Here is a 17,097-nt window from a genome sequence, read left to right as displayed (position 1 = left end):
ACCGTCTGAAACGAGGGTTTTGGAAGCAGTCGAGTTGTCAGCAGAAATCGAGCCATTGAAAGAAGCGGATGAGGTGATTGAAAGCAAGGCAGTTGATGATGTGAAAGCTCCTGATGATGTATGTGAGAAGGAGGATGAGGTGGGTGAATCCACTACTTCAGAAACTACCAATGACCTTGCCGAAAAAGATGAGCCTGAAAATTACATGATGGACGATGATGCCGATGTTACTCAAGAAGTCGAAGCAGTGGAGGAAGTGGTAGAATCGGTCGAGGCGGAGACAGCCCACAAAGACAATAGGCTGATTGGATCAACCGCAAGTGATGAGAATGCTCCGGCACTTGACGCCAGTACACCCGAGAAAGACTCGAAACCAGCCGATGCCTTCCCTGCTGCCGATGAAAACTCATCGACTGAATGTAATGTCACAGCTGAAGTAAGAGATTCTGAGGAAAGTATATCTGCTGTCTATAAAACCAAAGGACTTATTGAGGGCGAGACATCCACGGAGGATAAATCGACCGAAGGAAGTGAGCGCCCAGAAGAATTTCAGCCATCCAAAGTTGAAAATGTATCGAAAGAAGATGACGAATCGGAGACAACGAATGTAACCGTTGAACGGAACGCGTCCAATGAAACCAAGGCGCTTGACGAATCCAAGGTATCCGAGGAAATTAAAGGATCGGAAGACGCGGAGGTACTTCAGGAAACATCTGAATCCGAGGAAAACAACGCACCCGAAGAAACCAAGATATCTGAGGACGGCAGTCAGTCTGTTGATGGAGCGATGCTCGAGGAAACCAGCAAATTGGAGGCCTGTACCGTTTCTATGGAAGAAAGCGAAGGTGCTAAAACTTCATCCCCTGCTGAAGTCATCGAGTCTGGGAACACCGACCCGCCAGTCAAATGCGACATATCTGACGAAAAAGATGCAATGCCCCAGAACGAATCATCCGTTGAAAAGGAAACATCTGCCGAGACTGGGAACTCCGAGGAGGTCGGTGTCCAAGCTGAAGCAGCAGTATCTGCAGAAAACGATTCATCGGTCGAAATTAGGAAAGAAGAGGATGCGAATATCGGAGCTGCAGGCAAGGACAAGGAATCATCAGATGATGCTGACCCAGCTACTTCAGTTGATCAGCATGAAACATCTGGTGATGCGCTGAAGACCGACACAACTCAGGAAATCAAAGATTCGACCGAGCCAGTCTCATGTGAAGGTGCAGTATCAGTAAACGTCACTGAAGCATCCGATAGTGCCGATGTCCCAGAGGATAGCGAAGTCTCTGAGAACAAGGCGTCCCAGGTTGAAAATATGGTGCAGGCAGAAGCTGATAAATGTGGGGATGCCAAGTCGGTTCTAGATTCTAATGCACGCTCCGATGATGAAACCCCCATTGAAACGATTTCACCCGAGGAATCAGAAAAGACGGTCAATAATGCCGAATCTGAGAATTCGGACCACGCTGAAGGAATGAAGGAGGAGGCAAGCGTTCAGCCTGGTGATGAAACACAAAAAGTTGCTGAGACCAGGGTGCCTGTGGAATCTGAAGCTCTGACTGAAACAGTGGTACTCGACAAAGCTGAGTCGCCTGTTGCCGAATTTTCCGTTGAAGCGGCTTGCGTATCTCACGACGTGCCTGGGAAAATGGATGTGCTAGCAGAGGATCATTCGATCGAAACCAATACGGATGATTCAAAGGAGTCGAACAAAAACGACGACGATAAAAGCACCGAGGAGTTGGTCGAAGCTAAAAAGGTCGTCAAAACTGAGCCTTCTACGGACCATGGCGATTCGACCGAATGCAAAGAAACTGACAAAACTGAACGTTCGATTGAAACTGATGGATCAGCAGCCGCCCAGGCGTCGGTGACAGCCACATCAACTGAGGGAGAGCCCTCGGAGGAAATTGTTTTCAAAGAACTCACGGAACCTGTCGAGGCCATCGCAGCAGCAGAGACGAAGGAAACAGCACATGAAACGTCGACACCAGATAAACCAACCTCCGAAATTACCGCTCCAGACGCGACCGATTCTCTGCCATTAGACGCTAGGCTTTCAGACAACAAAATAACCGTCGAGACGAAAGCGCCTGAAACGGACACTGCGGTTGAGGATTCAGGACCACCACAAATCATGCCTGTGGTGGAATGTGAGACTTCTGTGTCGGGAACGCACGGAGAAGTCATTTCAGTGGAGGCCAAAGCTGCGGTGGAATCGACAACGCCACTGGAGTCCGAGGCCCCTCTCGAAACAACGGCGAGAGCGGAAACAAAACCACCGGTGGAAACTGCTGCGCAGTCTGAATTAGAGTCCCTGGACAAAACGGAGACGGTTTCAGAAACCAACGCATTGGATGGTGGAATATGCTCTGAAGAAGATCCGGTTGATGTTACGGTAACAGAAGAAGCCAATAAGTCAACAAATAGCGCGTCATTGCCAAAGGCTGAAATGCCTGTTAAAACTTCAGTTGGCGAGGAAACTGAAGGACCAGTTGAAAATAAACCTCCGGCGGGAACTGAGACGTCTGTCGAAACGACGGTAACCGAGGAAACTGAAAGATCAGTCGAAACTGTGTCAGCTGCAGAAGTTGAAGCAGCAGCTGACACTGTTGAAACGACGGAAACTGTGAATCCATCCGAAACTACGGTAACCGAGGAAACAGTCGAAACTGTGACAACTCCGGCTTCTGAAGCACCAGTTGAAATTATGGAAACGATGGAGACTGCAAAACCATCTGAAACTGTGGAAACTGTGGAAGTTGAAACGCCAGTTGAAACTGTGAAACCAGCAGAAACTGTGGAAATGGTAGACGCTGAAACACCGGTTGAAACTGTTGAAAATGAGACGCCATCTGGAATTACAGTTCCTCCGACGTGTGCGGTGCCGGTGGAAACAGCGGTTTCCGTCGAAACTGAAACGCCAGTGGAAACTGCGGCTGCAGCACAGCCCGAGCCGTCTGGCGAAACCAAGGCGACATCCGAAACTGAAAAGCCAGTTGAAACTGTACTACCATCGGCAGCTGAAATTTCAGTTAAAACCACGATACCGCTTAAAACTGAGACACCAGTTGATCCAAATATCTCAGCTGTAACTGAAACAACCCCTAAGGCTTTGACGCTTTCAGATACTGAGACCTCGGTCGAAACTATGACGACAGCCGAAACTGAAGCTGCACCCGAAACCGCTCATCCTGTAGAAACTGAAACACCGATCGAAGCCGTCAAAGTAACGGAAACTGATGTGCCGATCGAAACTATGGAACGGCATGAAGCTGAAACACCGGCCAAATCCACGGCACCGGCTGAACCCGAGACGTCGGTCGAGCCCTTGTCCGCGGTAGTGGAATCGGTCCAACCCACGATTGAAGCTGAAAGTGAGAAACCGATTGAAAACCCAACAGTACCAACAGAAAGCAAAGCATCGGAAGAAATTGCAGTATCTACTGAAACAAATACGACCGACACATGTGTGGAAACCACGGTTCAAAAAGCTGACGATGCACCGCTTCAAAACACGGCAGATCTTGAAACTGAGAGCTCGATCACACCTTCTTTGCTAGAAAAGTCCACTGTTCAGACAGAACCAGCAACAGCTGAGCCCGACCCGAAGCCAGAAGCAGAGACATCGCAAGCAGCAACAGCAGGTGCAACTGCGCCAACAGCTATCACGAGTGCATCGGAAATTGCAGAGGCATGTTCGCTTTCTGTGGAAGCGGAGACACCTGGTAACGTCACACCATCAGAAGAAATCCCAGAGACCATTGTCCCATCAACTGACAAAGATGCATTGTTTGAATCAAGACCACCGATTGAACATAAAATGATTGACGATACTTTCGTATCAGAAGATACTTTCGTATCAGAAGCTGCAATTGTAAATGAAAACAATGCTACAACAGTGACTGAGATGTCAACGGAGGACGGCTCTTCCGAAACAGAGACATCATTTATTTCTACTGTGTCGTCAGAAACCGAAGATTCCATAAAAACTACGATATCTGTGGAAGCCAACGAGGAACAATCACCAGTCGTTGAGAGTCAACTGCCTGCTGAAGGCACAATAGATGAAGGATCACCTGAAGACAGCACAATGACAACTAAAGCTGTCGTGCCAACTGAAACCGATGCTCCGTCTGCAATTCAAACGGAAACGGCCGTACCTGAAGACTCCAGTGTGTCGCCAGTCAAAACCGTGGCGTCAGACAGCACTGCTACGGAATTGGTACCCACAGAACCAACGGAAACCGTCTCCGACACCGACGAACTCGCGCGGGCTCAACAAGTGCCAACAGTGCTCGGCCCGACAGATGTGACGGCAGTCAGTGGTGACGTGTCGGACGTCTGTGCACCTGTGGAATCCACCGAAACTCCGCCTGCGGACTCCGCCGGCACTCAGCCTGTGGACACCGCCGGCACTCCGTCTGCTGACACCGCCGACACAGCCGCCCGCTCAGGTGGGCGGGACCCGCCACCAGCTGATTCGGTTCCCGAGCCGACGGCGGCCGGCGCGAGCCGGCCGCCGGCTCCCAGCGAGCCCATGGTCACGCAAACCGGTCCTGACCAGACCCCTGCCGCTTCTGGCCAGGGCCCTGGCGCTCCTGAGTCATTAGACCGCGGCCCGCAGGTCGGTAAAAATCCGCACAATGGAGTGGCCGGTGCGGCCGCCGCGCCGGGCGGCATCACGCCGGATTCTGCAGAGCAGACTCGGCCGGGCGAGGGAGGAGCGGCCGGTGCGGGCGGGGCGGCTTGCAGAGGTGACCGACCCGAGGGCGCCAGTGCCGCACCTGGCCGGGCCGCCTCTCCCCGTGCCGCGGCGGCGACGCCCGCCGGTGACTCGCCGGGCGTGAACCCGCAGCCGGACAGTGCCGGCGAGCCGATCGTGGCCGACAGTCGGCCGGAAAACGGCGTCGAGCCCGCGCGCACGTCGGCAGCCCGCGACGCGACCGAGGCCAGCACCGGCGGCGGCGCCGCGGGCGGTGCCGGCGGCGGCGGTGGGCGGCCGGCGGCCGAGGCGGACGCGGCGGCTCGCGGCTTTGTCAGTGTGGTGGCCGTGGGTGCGGCCGGCAGTACGGTGGTGCACACGGCCGGCGCCGCTCCCGTCACTGTCACCACGGCAGCGGACGGAGAGCGGCCGGCAGCGGCCAGCGTGGCCAGCGTGGAGGTGACAGACGCGGCGGGCGATGGCGGGGGCGGCACGGAGCCGCCGCCGCCGCCCCGTGAGCAGGAGGTGGACCTGGTGGCGCCCAGCTCGGAGGAGGTCGAAGTGGTCACCGATGAGAAGACCAACTCAGTGCTGGTGGCCAGCGGGGCCGGAGACGACGCCGACCGGCTGTGTGAGGCTGTGGAGAGTGCAGTGCAGACGCGAGATGAGGTGATACACATGAAGGTGGGCAGTGGGGCGCCGCCGGAGTCCACCTCGCGGCTGGCGGACTACTTCGCTGGCTTGGAGACGCCAGTGCCGGCCGGAGAGCGCCGCTCGCGCACGCCGGAGGTGCGACATCGCTCCTCTCCAGAAACAGCCGCCAGTGTGGACGCCAAGGACGACTTCGATGACGGGTTTGACTTCGGCGGTGGAGAAGGCGAGGAGTATCCGTCCATCGGCTACGACCACTTCGACTCGGACGAGCGCTATTCCGTGGAGGAGCACGAGTCGCTCAGCGACGCGTCTCAGGAGGAACAGTACACCGAGGAGGACCTCCGCGGCTTCGGCCAGCCCCTGGATTTCACCCTTAGCACCATCCTCGAGGAAAGCTGCGAGGAGAGTGACATGGACGAGAAGGAAGCTCGTGCCGCCGCTGCTGCCGAGAACGTGGCTTCCGCAGACCCGTCCGAGCTTGAGAAATATTTCTTCTTTGAGCTGGGAGCCGGTGAGCTGGAGCCCCCACGCATCGGCAACGAGGAGAGTGAGTGCAGCACTGAGTTCTTGGGGACGGAGAGCGACATGTCCCTTTCCATGTCGTCGCAGTTCAGTGAGATCACGACTGACACTGACAGCACCGAGGTCGACCCGGTGGAGAAGGCCGCTGCCCGTTACCAGGGCCATGGCAACCCGCTGTTCCGTAACGAGTCGCTGCGCTCAGTGGACTCTGAGGTACAAACGGACGGCAGTGGCAGCGTTGGCAGTGACTCGGAGGGTCAGCCGTCACCGGAGCAGCGGCGGAAGAAGGTGCCACGGGCTCGGTTCCGAGCGCAGTCTGGCGACCTGGTAGGCAGCGGGGGCGAGGCGTCCGGCCGTGAGATCTCGGACAAGAGTGACGGCACGTCCAGTGACGAGGACCTTCCCCAAGACCCCAGTGATGAGACTGCGTTTGAGAAGAGCGATGGTCAGTTCGACACGATCAAGCGTCGGAAGAAAAAGAAGGCGCCATCGGCAGCGGCGATAGCTGCAGCTGCTGCTGCGGCAGTGAAGGACCGTGACACAGTGTCCGAGAAAACACGCACAGCTTCGGGGGAGCTACCGACCCACCCACGCCTTCAGACAGTCGCCGTCGCCGCTGACGCAACCTCTGGGGGTGTTGCACGTGACTCCATCTTACCTCAGCTTGAGAAGACGGGCGAAGCGCGTCAGAGTCGCGACAGCGGATTCCTGGGCAGCTCGGATGACCTGCTGAAGGAGTCGCCGGCCGCGCGAGAAGGCACCGAAATCCATCAGGAGACAGCTGCAAGCCGCCCTGTCCCCGACTCTTCTGATGAGGAGGCACTGCAATCCAGCTCCACCACAGTCTCACAGCGCAGCACATCAGGAGAGGAGGGGGCAACTGGGGGCCGCCGCTCGGCGACACCCAAAGCCGGGCCCTCACGCGACCGACTAACAGCCTCTCCGGCAGCCGGCTCGCCCGGACGCTCCCCAGCCTCCAAAACGCGCAACAAAGTGATACGCAAGGACTCGTTCAACAACTGGAGTTCGGACGAGGAGACTAATATCCTGATGGGCAGACTACGACAGTTCTTCCGCGCCAACATCCTGACTCCGAGACCGGCAGCGCCCAGCGCCACCCCGGCGGCCAAGCCGGTGCAGCTGCTCTCGTTCGAGAACGAGCTGACGCGAATGATGAAGAGCGTCCCCGGAATCAACGAGGCGCAGGTGCGGGAGATTGTTGAATACCTCAGCAGCGAGGATACGTGGAGTGATTCTTACGACAGCTCTGACTATACGAGCAGCGACTTTGAGGGCGCTTACGGCACCTTCAACCCCGGCCAGCCGGACTTTATATCTCAAATCCAGCAGCAGTTTTCACATCAGATGACGCACAAGTACAGCCCGGCGCCGCCTCCACCGCCGACGGTGCCGTCGGTGGGCGCGAAGGCCAACCCTGCCGACGCTGTGGCTATGTACGACCAGATGCTGGGCAGTCTGCGGGGACTCTCACAGGAGGCAGCCCCACCCCCGCCGCAACCTCCGCAGCCGCCAGTGCCCGCCTCGCCGCCGATGCTGGCCAAGGTGATGCAGCATGTCGGCGACCGACTGGTAGCCCTCATGCATGAGGTCTCGAGCGGTGGCGACTCTACCTCCCTCAGCGATCACTCGCCGAACCTGAGTGCGCGTCTGCCGCGCTCACGCGACTTCTTCTCTGAGTCTCCGTATACGTCTAGTCCCAAGGTGCGCCGTCCGACGGCGGTGGCGGCGGCCGTCTCTAATCCTGACCTGACTCCGGGTCACTCCCCGGGCGCGCCCCGCTCCAGCTACCACCTGCTCAAGACGGCGCCTCCGGCTGCCTCGGACGACAACATCCTGGCCTCGCTGGAGACGGCCTCCTCACCAACTGGGCCTCGGAAGTCAGTCGGCTCAGCGGGCAGCACCGGGTCCATCGACTTCAACCGCATCCTGCGAGACAGCAAGCGCAAGAAGAAGAAGGAGTTTGACTCTTGTCACAACCTGGTGGAAGGTCGCAGCGAGAAGGACGTCGAGGAGGGCGAGCCGACGCTGGGCCGTGCCGAGGACAAGTGGACGCGTCTCAGCGGAAGGGTGAAGTCAGAAGGTGACGTAAGCGTCAAGTCGTGCGGCACGGGCAGCACCCTGACCATCGGCCGGCCACGCAGCTCCGAGTTCTCCTCCTCCGAGCAGGTGGACTCAGACTCGACCCTGCGAGCAGCGGACAGCTACGAGAAACACCTGGGCCAGCGGACCACCCCGCGCTGGTTCAGCAGCCGCTCTAGTCTGGGAAGCAAGAACTCGCTCAATACCTCCCTCAGCAGTGAGACCATCACGGCTCGCCCTGAGGCGTCCGATAGTGAGCCTGAGGACAAGAAGTCGCGCCGTTTCTTGTTCAACTACAAGCGGCGCAGCAGTGTGCCGGACACGAGTGCCGCGGAGCCGGGTGAGGCGGAGCGTTCGACCACGCTGCCGCGTTCTACCACAGTCAGCGGCAGCACGGACGCGCTGCCGGCGCAGAGCTCGCTCTCGCTGCCGCGCAGCCGTGTCACGTCGCCCCACAAGGCGGTCCACCTGGGCGTGTCCAGCCTGGCGGCCGACTCTGTGCGTTCGGCGCGCTACCGAGCGCCCGGATACCGCCAGGTGGGACCGACGTCACGGAGGGCGCTACTCGGCGCCCGGAGGTCGTCCTGGTCACACAAAGGTCAGTCCCTCCGCCGACTCTGGCGCTGCCTCCCCCCCTCCGTCCCCCTCAGTCCGTCACGGCGTGTCGCGCGGCGTCACGTCACGCCACGCAGCGTCATGTCACGCCGCGTGGTGCTGCACGTGACGCTGTCCGACCAGCCGCCGCTGGGAGGGCGAGTCTGTCGCACGTAGCCTGCCAACCATGCCCTGTGCTGTGTGCTGTGTGTTATGTGCTGTGCCCACTCTCTCGTGCCGCTTTTTCCTATAGTGCTCTTTGTGTGATGCTTGGCCTGTCTTTGTCCCGCATTTAGGTACTGATGATTTCAGATTGCAGTGTGACTACGAAGTATTCGAAGCATGCTGTTTACAGTTCAAAACAATGTTGAATTGTGGTTGCTTTAGAAGGCCTTGGATATTTCACCCATCTAAAGAAGAAATTATCATTTTGTGTATTGACGTCTCTTACATAGCTATGCTGCTATGTATTAGCAGCATACGATGTATTAGCTATGTATTAGCAGAGAAGTTGTTAAATGGTACAAACTTTCCGAATTGTTATCGAAGCTGAAACGATTCAAAGACGTGGAATGCACGCAAACGCTGCTAGTTGTCCCCAGGCGCCGATGTTGCGACGATTGCTGGTAATTATGGTAACCGTTGCGATGACAACAGCGTTACGTTAAAGTTTCGTCACCAGACACGACAGCGCATTTAATACAGATACAGATACAGATAATATATTCATGACAAATCCATGGTGCATGGTTTTTCATTGGCACACGTCAAACATTTACAACACAAGTAAAAGACCAGGCATAAAAAGCAGCACTCAACCACTCGACCTGAGCTAACCATGCGCCTCACACTGTTCTTTCAATAGATGCTTTTTGAGCTGGCGCCGAAAGTTTCGCACGGTGACGTCAAACGGCAGAGAGTCGTACTCACGCACTGCGCTATAACAGAGCCGCCGGCGACCGGCTTCCGTGCGGATTCTCGGCATCGCGTGGTCGGCAGCTCTGCGCGTCTCGTACGAGTGACGCAGGGTGTCACCGATGGTTTGTGCGATCGCTTCCGGCTTTCCAGTCGTAGTGACCCTGTGCACCAAACTGACAAACTGATGCGATGGTACTTAGCAAGGTTAGGGGCATTCAACCACTCCAAGTCGCACAGAACGTCACTGATGTGGTCGTATTTACGACGGCCGCTAATAACTCGAGCACCGAAGTTCAGCAGTTTCTGCACACGATGAATCTGAGTAGCGGTGCACGTACCGTATAGCGAGAAGCAATATCTGATAACGGAGTTCACGAGCGCTTCTACTACCACAGGCAGAGAGGCCTTCGGTATAACGTGCTTGGCGTGCATCAGACCGATTAGGACACCAGTACACTTAGCTGTCACATAATCGATGTGCGACCTGAAGCTGAGATGATTGTCCATGACCACTCCGAGATTTTTGACAACTCTAGAGTCCGGAATAACAGCACCCATGGCAGTCAGTGTGACAGGCGGCAGTCCTCGCAGCATAGCGGGGGTTCCTAGTACAAGGACCTGCGTCTTAGCGGTGTTTAGCTTCATAGTGTTTGCGTAGAACCACTGGAAGAGACACTCTAGCGCCTGCTCCATGCGTTGGATGACCTGTGCCAAGTCACGCTTTTTACCGCTCACAAGAAGTTGAGTATCGTCTGCAAATTGCACGATTGTGACACCGTCAGGCAGGTACAGACACATTTCGTTTGCAAACACCGAATACAACATACAACTTAACGATCCGCCTTGGAACACGCCAATTGTGTTTGACTTGACACTCGACCGCACGTATCCACCGTCACCACTGGCCATCTGCACCTGCTGAGTGTGTCCGCTTAGGTAGTTGCCGAACCACTCGGTATCTACCCCATACAGTGCGAGCTTATCCAGCAGTCTCCCGTGCGGCACAACGTCAAAACATTTGGAGAGGTCCAACAGCACCAGGATCGACACCTCTCCAGCGTCCATCGCCTCCAGCGCACGGTCGGTGATGACGCTGAGTGCCGTCTCGGTGCTGCGGCCGCTGCGGTAGCCATGTTGGGTGGTTGACAGGAGCTGGTTGGCCTCCAAGTACTGCACCAGCTGGCGCTGGACGACCCGCTCAACAACCTTCATTATCGCCGGCAGGATGGAGATCGGGCGAGTGTTTGCTGGCTCCGATGGTCCTTGTCCTTTTGGGATTGGCGTTACCATTGCATGTTTCCAGGGGCCGGGCACGTTGCTGGTCGTCAGGCTGGAGTTGACTATGTCCAACAGGACGTGACCCATGCCCCAAAAGAAGGTGCGGAACATGCTGACGCTGATCCCGTCGTTGCCTGTTGAAGTTGACGGCTTCATGTGTAGCAGGAGCAGGCCGAGCGTGTCCATGTCGATCGGTTGCGGTCTGAACCGGCTCGTCGTGACACGCGGCAGTCTGACCGGCACTGGTACCGTGGGCGGTACCAGTGCCGGTCACCAAAACCATGCACCATGGATTTGTCATGAATATATTATCTGTATCTGTAATGAGCCCATTGTCTCCACTGGGCGCTATTCTGCTGTCTGCCTGAAACTCCTACTTTTGTTTTGTTAATCGTACAGCAGTATGACACCTGGCTAGATGACCACAGTTCCGAACGGTCTCATGCTTCTGTACATACTGTACGCATTGTGAGATCCACTCCAGTGTAAGACAGTTTGCATATGGGAAGGGTTTGGCATTCCTACATGTTTTTGGTTATGAGCTTCAGAGACAAGATGTACCCAAGTTTTGTGTTTAATAAGTATATCGTTACGATTGCCCAGGCGGTGTTGAAGGCTTCTATAGCGATAATGGTTGCATCACAGCCGTGCGGCTGAACATGATGTGTACCGAAGCATAAGGTACAATACGAGCTAAATCGTCCATCCATAAACAACATGGGACAGGCGTATATGCCAGTTTTCCTATCACTAGGCGCCACCTTTATGGCTGTCTAGTTTCCTCACATGAAGGATTTTCCTTAGCAGAGGATTACGAACACTCAACTTATTCCTCTCTGCAAGGGGGTACAAGGGTGTACAAACGCTGCCTGCCACTTCCGAGTTGGTCGCCGCCACCGCTCTTTTGTCTGTGCTCGTTGATGGCGTCAGGCTGGGCGGCCTCGACAATGACCTGGCAGTTGTATCCCGCGCCGCTGTCCCGGCACCGCCTGGGAGTGGCGGTAGGCACCCAGGAACGTGGGAACAGCACTCAGGGAAGTGTTGTGTGCGATTTCACGGCCAGACCGCCGACCGCTGGGCATGTCGTGACGCCTGCGTGTCCCGGCAATCACCGGCAATGGGGCGCTCTAGCTGACGTCACAGGAACTGCGGCGAGGAATAAGCCAGTCCTGACTTCGCATGGTGTCGTGCCTTTGAAATCGTCGCTTTGCGCTTCTGTAATCGCTTTGACGAAGCTCCGGAGACAGCTAAGTTGTTGGAACTTGCAATAAGTGGGTGAATAGTTTTGCTTGGTCGTCTCGTAATGGATGTGTTGTCACGATTTATGTTGAATTTTCCGTGCAGACAACCTAAATCGAGATCAAACAAGATAACAGTTTTCCTTACTGAACGAGACTGGTACGTCTTGAAATGGTTCTGGATAATGAGATGACTATATATATGTTCGTTCTTTCTGGATCAGATCCGGGATAGTACTTTCACTCGTAAAGGATTAAATGCATCTCAGAGAAGAAGGATAAATGTTGTCGATAAATTTGTTTTGCCGAACCTAAATAAAAAACAAAGTGAGAGGTTGATGTAATCTGACAGGTTTCAATGCTGTAATGTGATAATGAGGCCCAAATCGTTGGATCGATGAGCCATGGTTAACCCGTTTCACTATGGCCGCTTTACGGAGGGCGTATTGGCACAATGCAGTCGTATCGCGAGCAATTGCATGGTGAACTTCCTCAATAAAATGTTTATAGCGAGAGTAGGGCTTTTCACTTGATTAAAACAAGGTTCTATGAACCTAACGGCCCAGCAGTTTGTCGATTTAAGCTCATTGTTACAGTATAACATTCAAGGAAGTGATACTGTAAAACAACCACGTCGTTTGATTGAATACAAGTAAAATGGTTTAGTTGGTCACAGTTCGTTCGCCCTTTTGACATTTAACTCTTATGTTTTCATATTGCACAGTATCATCCCGTACCGTATAGACAGTGCTTACAACTGCTTCAGGTGCAAAGAGAGAAAATTATCAGATATGTCGTTTAACTGATTAAATGTCTAGACCAGTAAAAAACTGTTAAACGTCAAGTAGACATTTCGTCTAGTCTGAACTATGCCGTATTTTTATATAAGATGTATTTTTTAACTTTAAGCGCCCGAAACATATCGGCGGTACGGGATATTTTTTTTTTAACCGCTCGTAGGTAGAAAAATCTTAAAAACGTCGAGCCGATAGGCGAGACGTTTAAAAGATTTGTTCTACCTACTCGCGGTTTAATATATATTCAGTATAACATATTAATTATGTGAAAGCATAGACCTCATATATGCCGGTGCACAGAGGTCTATGGTGAAACGTTCATATCTACTCCGTCTGTCTGACATCCTATGTCGTGATTTTATTTTGTTTATTTTTTGCTTATCTTAAATGCAGGGCGGTGTTGCAATATTAGCGACTGCTGCTGTAAAAATATCTATGCCGATTATTATGAATAGTCAATGATAATTGTCGCAACTAACCATTTTTTTCTGGCATCTGGGTAGCTGCCTAGAAGCGTCCCATTCTTTTCATGTAGGTATAGCGATGCCTGCTGATATGTTTTTACTTTTTTCAGTGAATAAAAACGCGCACTGAGCCATATTTTCATTTACCTAAAGCAATTCAGAACTGGTGGGTATCTCTTGTAGGTAATTCTCAGACTAAAGAAGGAAAATATGGCGGGACTGTTACCTGTTCCAGTTATTCGTGGTTATGTTACGAGACATCAACATTTGTCCCTAATTGTTCCGTTGCCGCAATTACCACAATCATAAACTTCGCTCTACATCGATTTGGCCCATTAGTGAGCTATGGTTTACCGATACTTCCTGGCAGTTATGGAAGCAGCACAATGCATGCACGATATTTAATGATTGTATATATTTAGCAATGCCTTGTAAGTTGTAACTCCTGAAAATATGCCACTTTTCCTAATAAGAAAGTGAGCTGACAGGAGAACAAACGGTTACATTTTTCAACAGAAGTATGCCGTTATACATAGACATTTAGCTCATCTATATACCTATAACAAGAATTCAGGAATCATAGCTACATACATCATAACTGTATTTATCATTATATAGTACCTACCTTCCATGCGATTGCTTCCGGCCTATGAAGTTAAGTGTAATAGGCAAGAGCGCAAGAGGAGAAGACAGTGCACAACACTGTTTTTCGATGATTATATATGTTGTTGTTGAGCTGGGACGGATTCATTTGGCAAAATATTGTTCAAACACCAGCTTTAAGTTTTTATTGGTAGCTTTCGGAAGCGTTACAGCTTCCTTCGTCAGCCTTGGATAGAATTCTTAAAAACACGTAAATACAAAACAATTCAAAATTCAAAAAACGCCACTTAAACTTAAAGTGGCGCAGATATTCGAGAAAAGCTCGTTTCGTAATTCGTAGCGTTCCACTTCGTTGACGAATTCGCGTACATGAGTAAGCACAATAAACAAAAATACACCGCACGAACATTGAACTATCATTTAGTCGCCTAGCCGAGCACACGATACACATCTGCCACCATGACACCAGGTTTCACATTCAGCACATTTCCTCTCGCCTTGTCGATAAAAATACCCTCTTTGATTTTTCGTTTCCTCCAGTCAGACTCGTAAGCTAAGACTTTCACATCTCCCCAAGCGACACAGTGGCCCGTTTCTATAACATGTTTGGCTAGTCCTGAATGATTCTCGTCCAAGTTGCGTATCGCCCTCTTGTGCTCTGTTTCTCTCGCTTTAATACTACGACACGTTTCTCCTATGTAAATTTTTCCACACGCACACTCATATTGGTAGACCAAGCCCGTCCTGTGACACATGTCCCTCTTGTCCTTGGGGTGCACCAGAAAGCTTTTCAAATTCCTCTCTGGCCTGGTAGCAACCCGGGCAAACGGTTTGACCGCGCGTGTAACTCTCTCCGTGACCCCCTTCACGTAAGGTAGAACAACTAAAGGCTTGTCCGTCTGCTCCTCTCTGACCCCAGTCCTCTTTGGTCTGGCTAGTTTCCTGCGAGTGGCCTGAATGAAATGTTTTGGATAGTTGTTAGCCTTAAGTGCCTTATCTATGTGACCCGACTCAGCCTCCCTACTCTTCTGACATGATACGAAAGTTTCGCCCCTCTGTACCAATGACCGAATCACCGACTCCTTGTGCTGTTTACTGTGATACTGGGAGGCTGAGTCGGGTCACATAGATAAGGCACTTAAGGCTAACAACTATCCAAAACATTTCATTCAGGCCACTCGCAGGAAACTAGCCAGACCAAAGAGGACTGGGGTCAGAGAGGAGCAGACGGACAAGCCTTTAGTTGTTCTACCTTACGTGAAGGGGGTCACGGAGAGAGTTACACGCGCGGTCAAACCGTTTGCCCGGGTTGCTACCAGGCCAGAGAGGAATTTGAAAAGCTTTCTGGTGCACCCCAAGGACAAGAGGGACATGTGTCACAGGACGGGCTTGGTCTACCAATATGAGTGTGCGTGTGGAAAAATTTACATAGGAGAAACGTGTCGTAGTATTAAAGCGAGAGAAACAGAGCACAAGAGGGCGATACGCAACTTGGACGAGAATCATTCAGGACTAGCCAAACATGTTATAGAAACGGGCCACTGTGTCGCTTGGGGAGATGTGAAAGTCTTAGCTTACGAGTCTGACTGGAGGAAACGAAAAATCAAAGAGGGTATTTTTATCGACAAGGCGAGAGGAAATGTGCTGAATGTGAAACCTGGTGTCATGGTGGCAGATGTGTATCGTGTGCTCGGCTAGGCGACTAAATGATAGTTCAATGTTCGTGCGGTGTATTTTTGTTTATTGTGCTTACTCATGTACGCGAATTCGTCAACGAAGTGGAACGCTACGAATTACGAAACGAGCTTTTCTCGAATATCTGCGCCACTTTAAGTTTAAGTGGCGTTTTTTGAATTTTGAATTGTTTTGTATTTACGTGTTTTTAAGAATTCTATCCAAGGCTGACGAAGGAAGCTGTAACGCTTCCGAAAGCTACCAATAAAAACTTAAAGCTGGTGTTTGAACAATATTTTGCCAACTGTTTTTCGATGTAGATGTATTTTTTATCATGCATCTTTTGCGTGATTCACATCGATATCCGCCACACCTTGCTGTTTGGTATCAGGCCGTGTCACCTGACTTAGCTGTGCTTAGAAAGATCAGGCAAAGTATCTTTGCACAATCTGGCGTGGCAGTGGCGTCTGATACGCTGCACCATCCAAGATTACTGCACCCTCCACCGCAGAGCCCCGCCGTGCCGTGCCGTCTCTCCTCCCCCCCCCCCCCACCTGCTGCACCCTCCCCTCCCGAGCACCGCTCCGTGCCGCTCCTCAGGTCACGTGACCGCCGCCGTGTGAGCCGGCTGGCCGCGGTGCTGGGTCACGTGAGAGCCGGTTCAGGTTAGTGGTGTCAATCGGTTACCAAAATTTCGGTATACCGATACCGAACCAATACCGATTCGGTATTCGGTATTATATACCAAAAGCAATTGGTATTTTGTCGGTATCATGAAAATCAACTACTGTCATAAAATATTTGAAAGCATTTTTGATAAACCTTCTGAACTCAAATTTGATTTTGCTAAATGACACTGGATGAAGAAAAATGGCAATCATGACACATTTCTCCCAAATGCATGATGTCCTAACAAATGGGCAAACACATCAACTGTAATATCAAATACATCAGTCTGCCAATGTTAAATGGCAACTTATCAGTGTTAGCAAATTCCAATACCATGAGGATAATTATCCTACAAAGAAAGCCAATGTGCAAGACTTAAACATGAATTAATGTTGAACTCACTGTATGCTGGAAAACATGCTTAAACTACCTTTCTCAAAATTTCCAAAGCATTTATTAGCAACAAATTTGACTTGTTTTGAGGAGTCTGTGATTGATCTTGACCTTGTCTTCCTCTCCATTTTACTGCAATGCAATTACATTATCCAAAACCCTGTTTAATACAGCACTAGCTTCACCATTATCATCTAATATTTAAGGCAGCATTTGTCACTTCATCATCACCCGCATCACCCCACAAATCTTCAACTTCGCTCAACTTCAAAAAGCCTTGTAGTGAGCGATGCTGTCATGATCCTGTGGACAGGGGCGGCGCCACGGGTTTTCGATAGGGGGGGACGGGGACCGAAAATCGAAAATCCCAAAAGTAGATACTGATCGTGTATGCAAAAAAAAAAAAAAAAACGAGGCACGTAACGCCGCGAAACTTGGCAAGGCCCAAAACACATCGAATGGTGCATCCCGTTTTCAAACTTATCCTA

General features: G+C 52.1%; 1 protein-coding gene across 1 annotated transcript in view; it reads left to right on the top strand.

Moving 5' to 3' along the window:
* The window catches only part of LOC122387384 (mucin-19-like), an 87,606-nt gene that overhangs the window by 39,405 nt on the left and 31,104 nt on the right, over nt 1–17,097 (top strand). The window contains exons 12-14 of the mRNA XM_043377534.1: nt 215–320; nt 2,049–3,034; nt 3,317–8,579. Coding sequence (XP_043233469.1) covers nt 215–320; nt 2,049–3,034; nt 3,317–8,579 — 6,355 coding nt within the window. The remainder of the gene's footprint in view (nt 1–214; nt 321–2,048; nt 3,035–3,316; nt 8,580–17,097) is intronic.

The sequence above is a fragment of the Amphibalanus amphitrite genome, unplaced genomic scaffold (assembly GCF_019059575.1).
Source record: "Amphibalanus amphitrite isolate SeventyFive unplaced genomic scaffold, NRLGWU_Aamphi_draft 000285F_arrow, whole genome shotgun sequence".
Lineage (NCBI taxonomy): Eukaryota > Metazoa > Arthropoda > Thecostraca > Balanomorpha > Balanidae > Amphibalanus > Amphibalanus amphitrite.
Note: the sequence above shows the minus strand (reverse complement) of the source record. Positions and strands in the feature narration are given on the sequence as shown.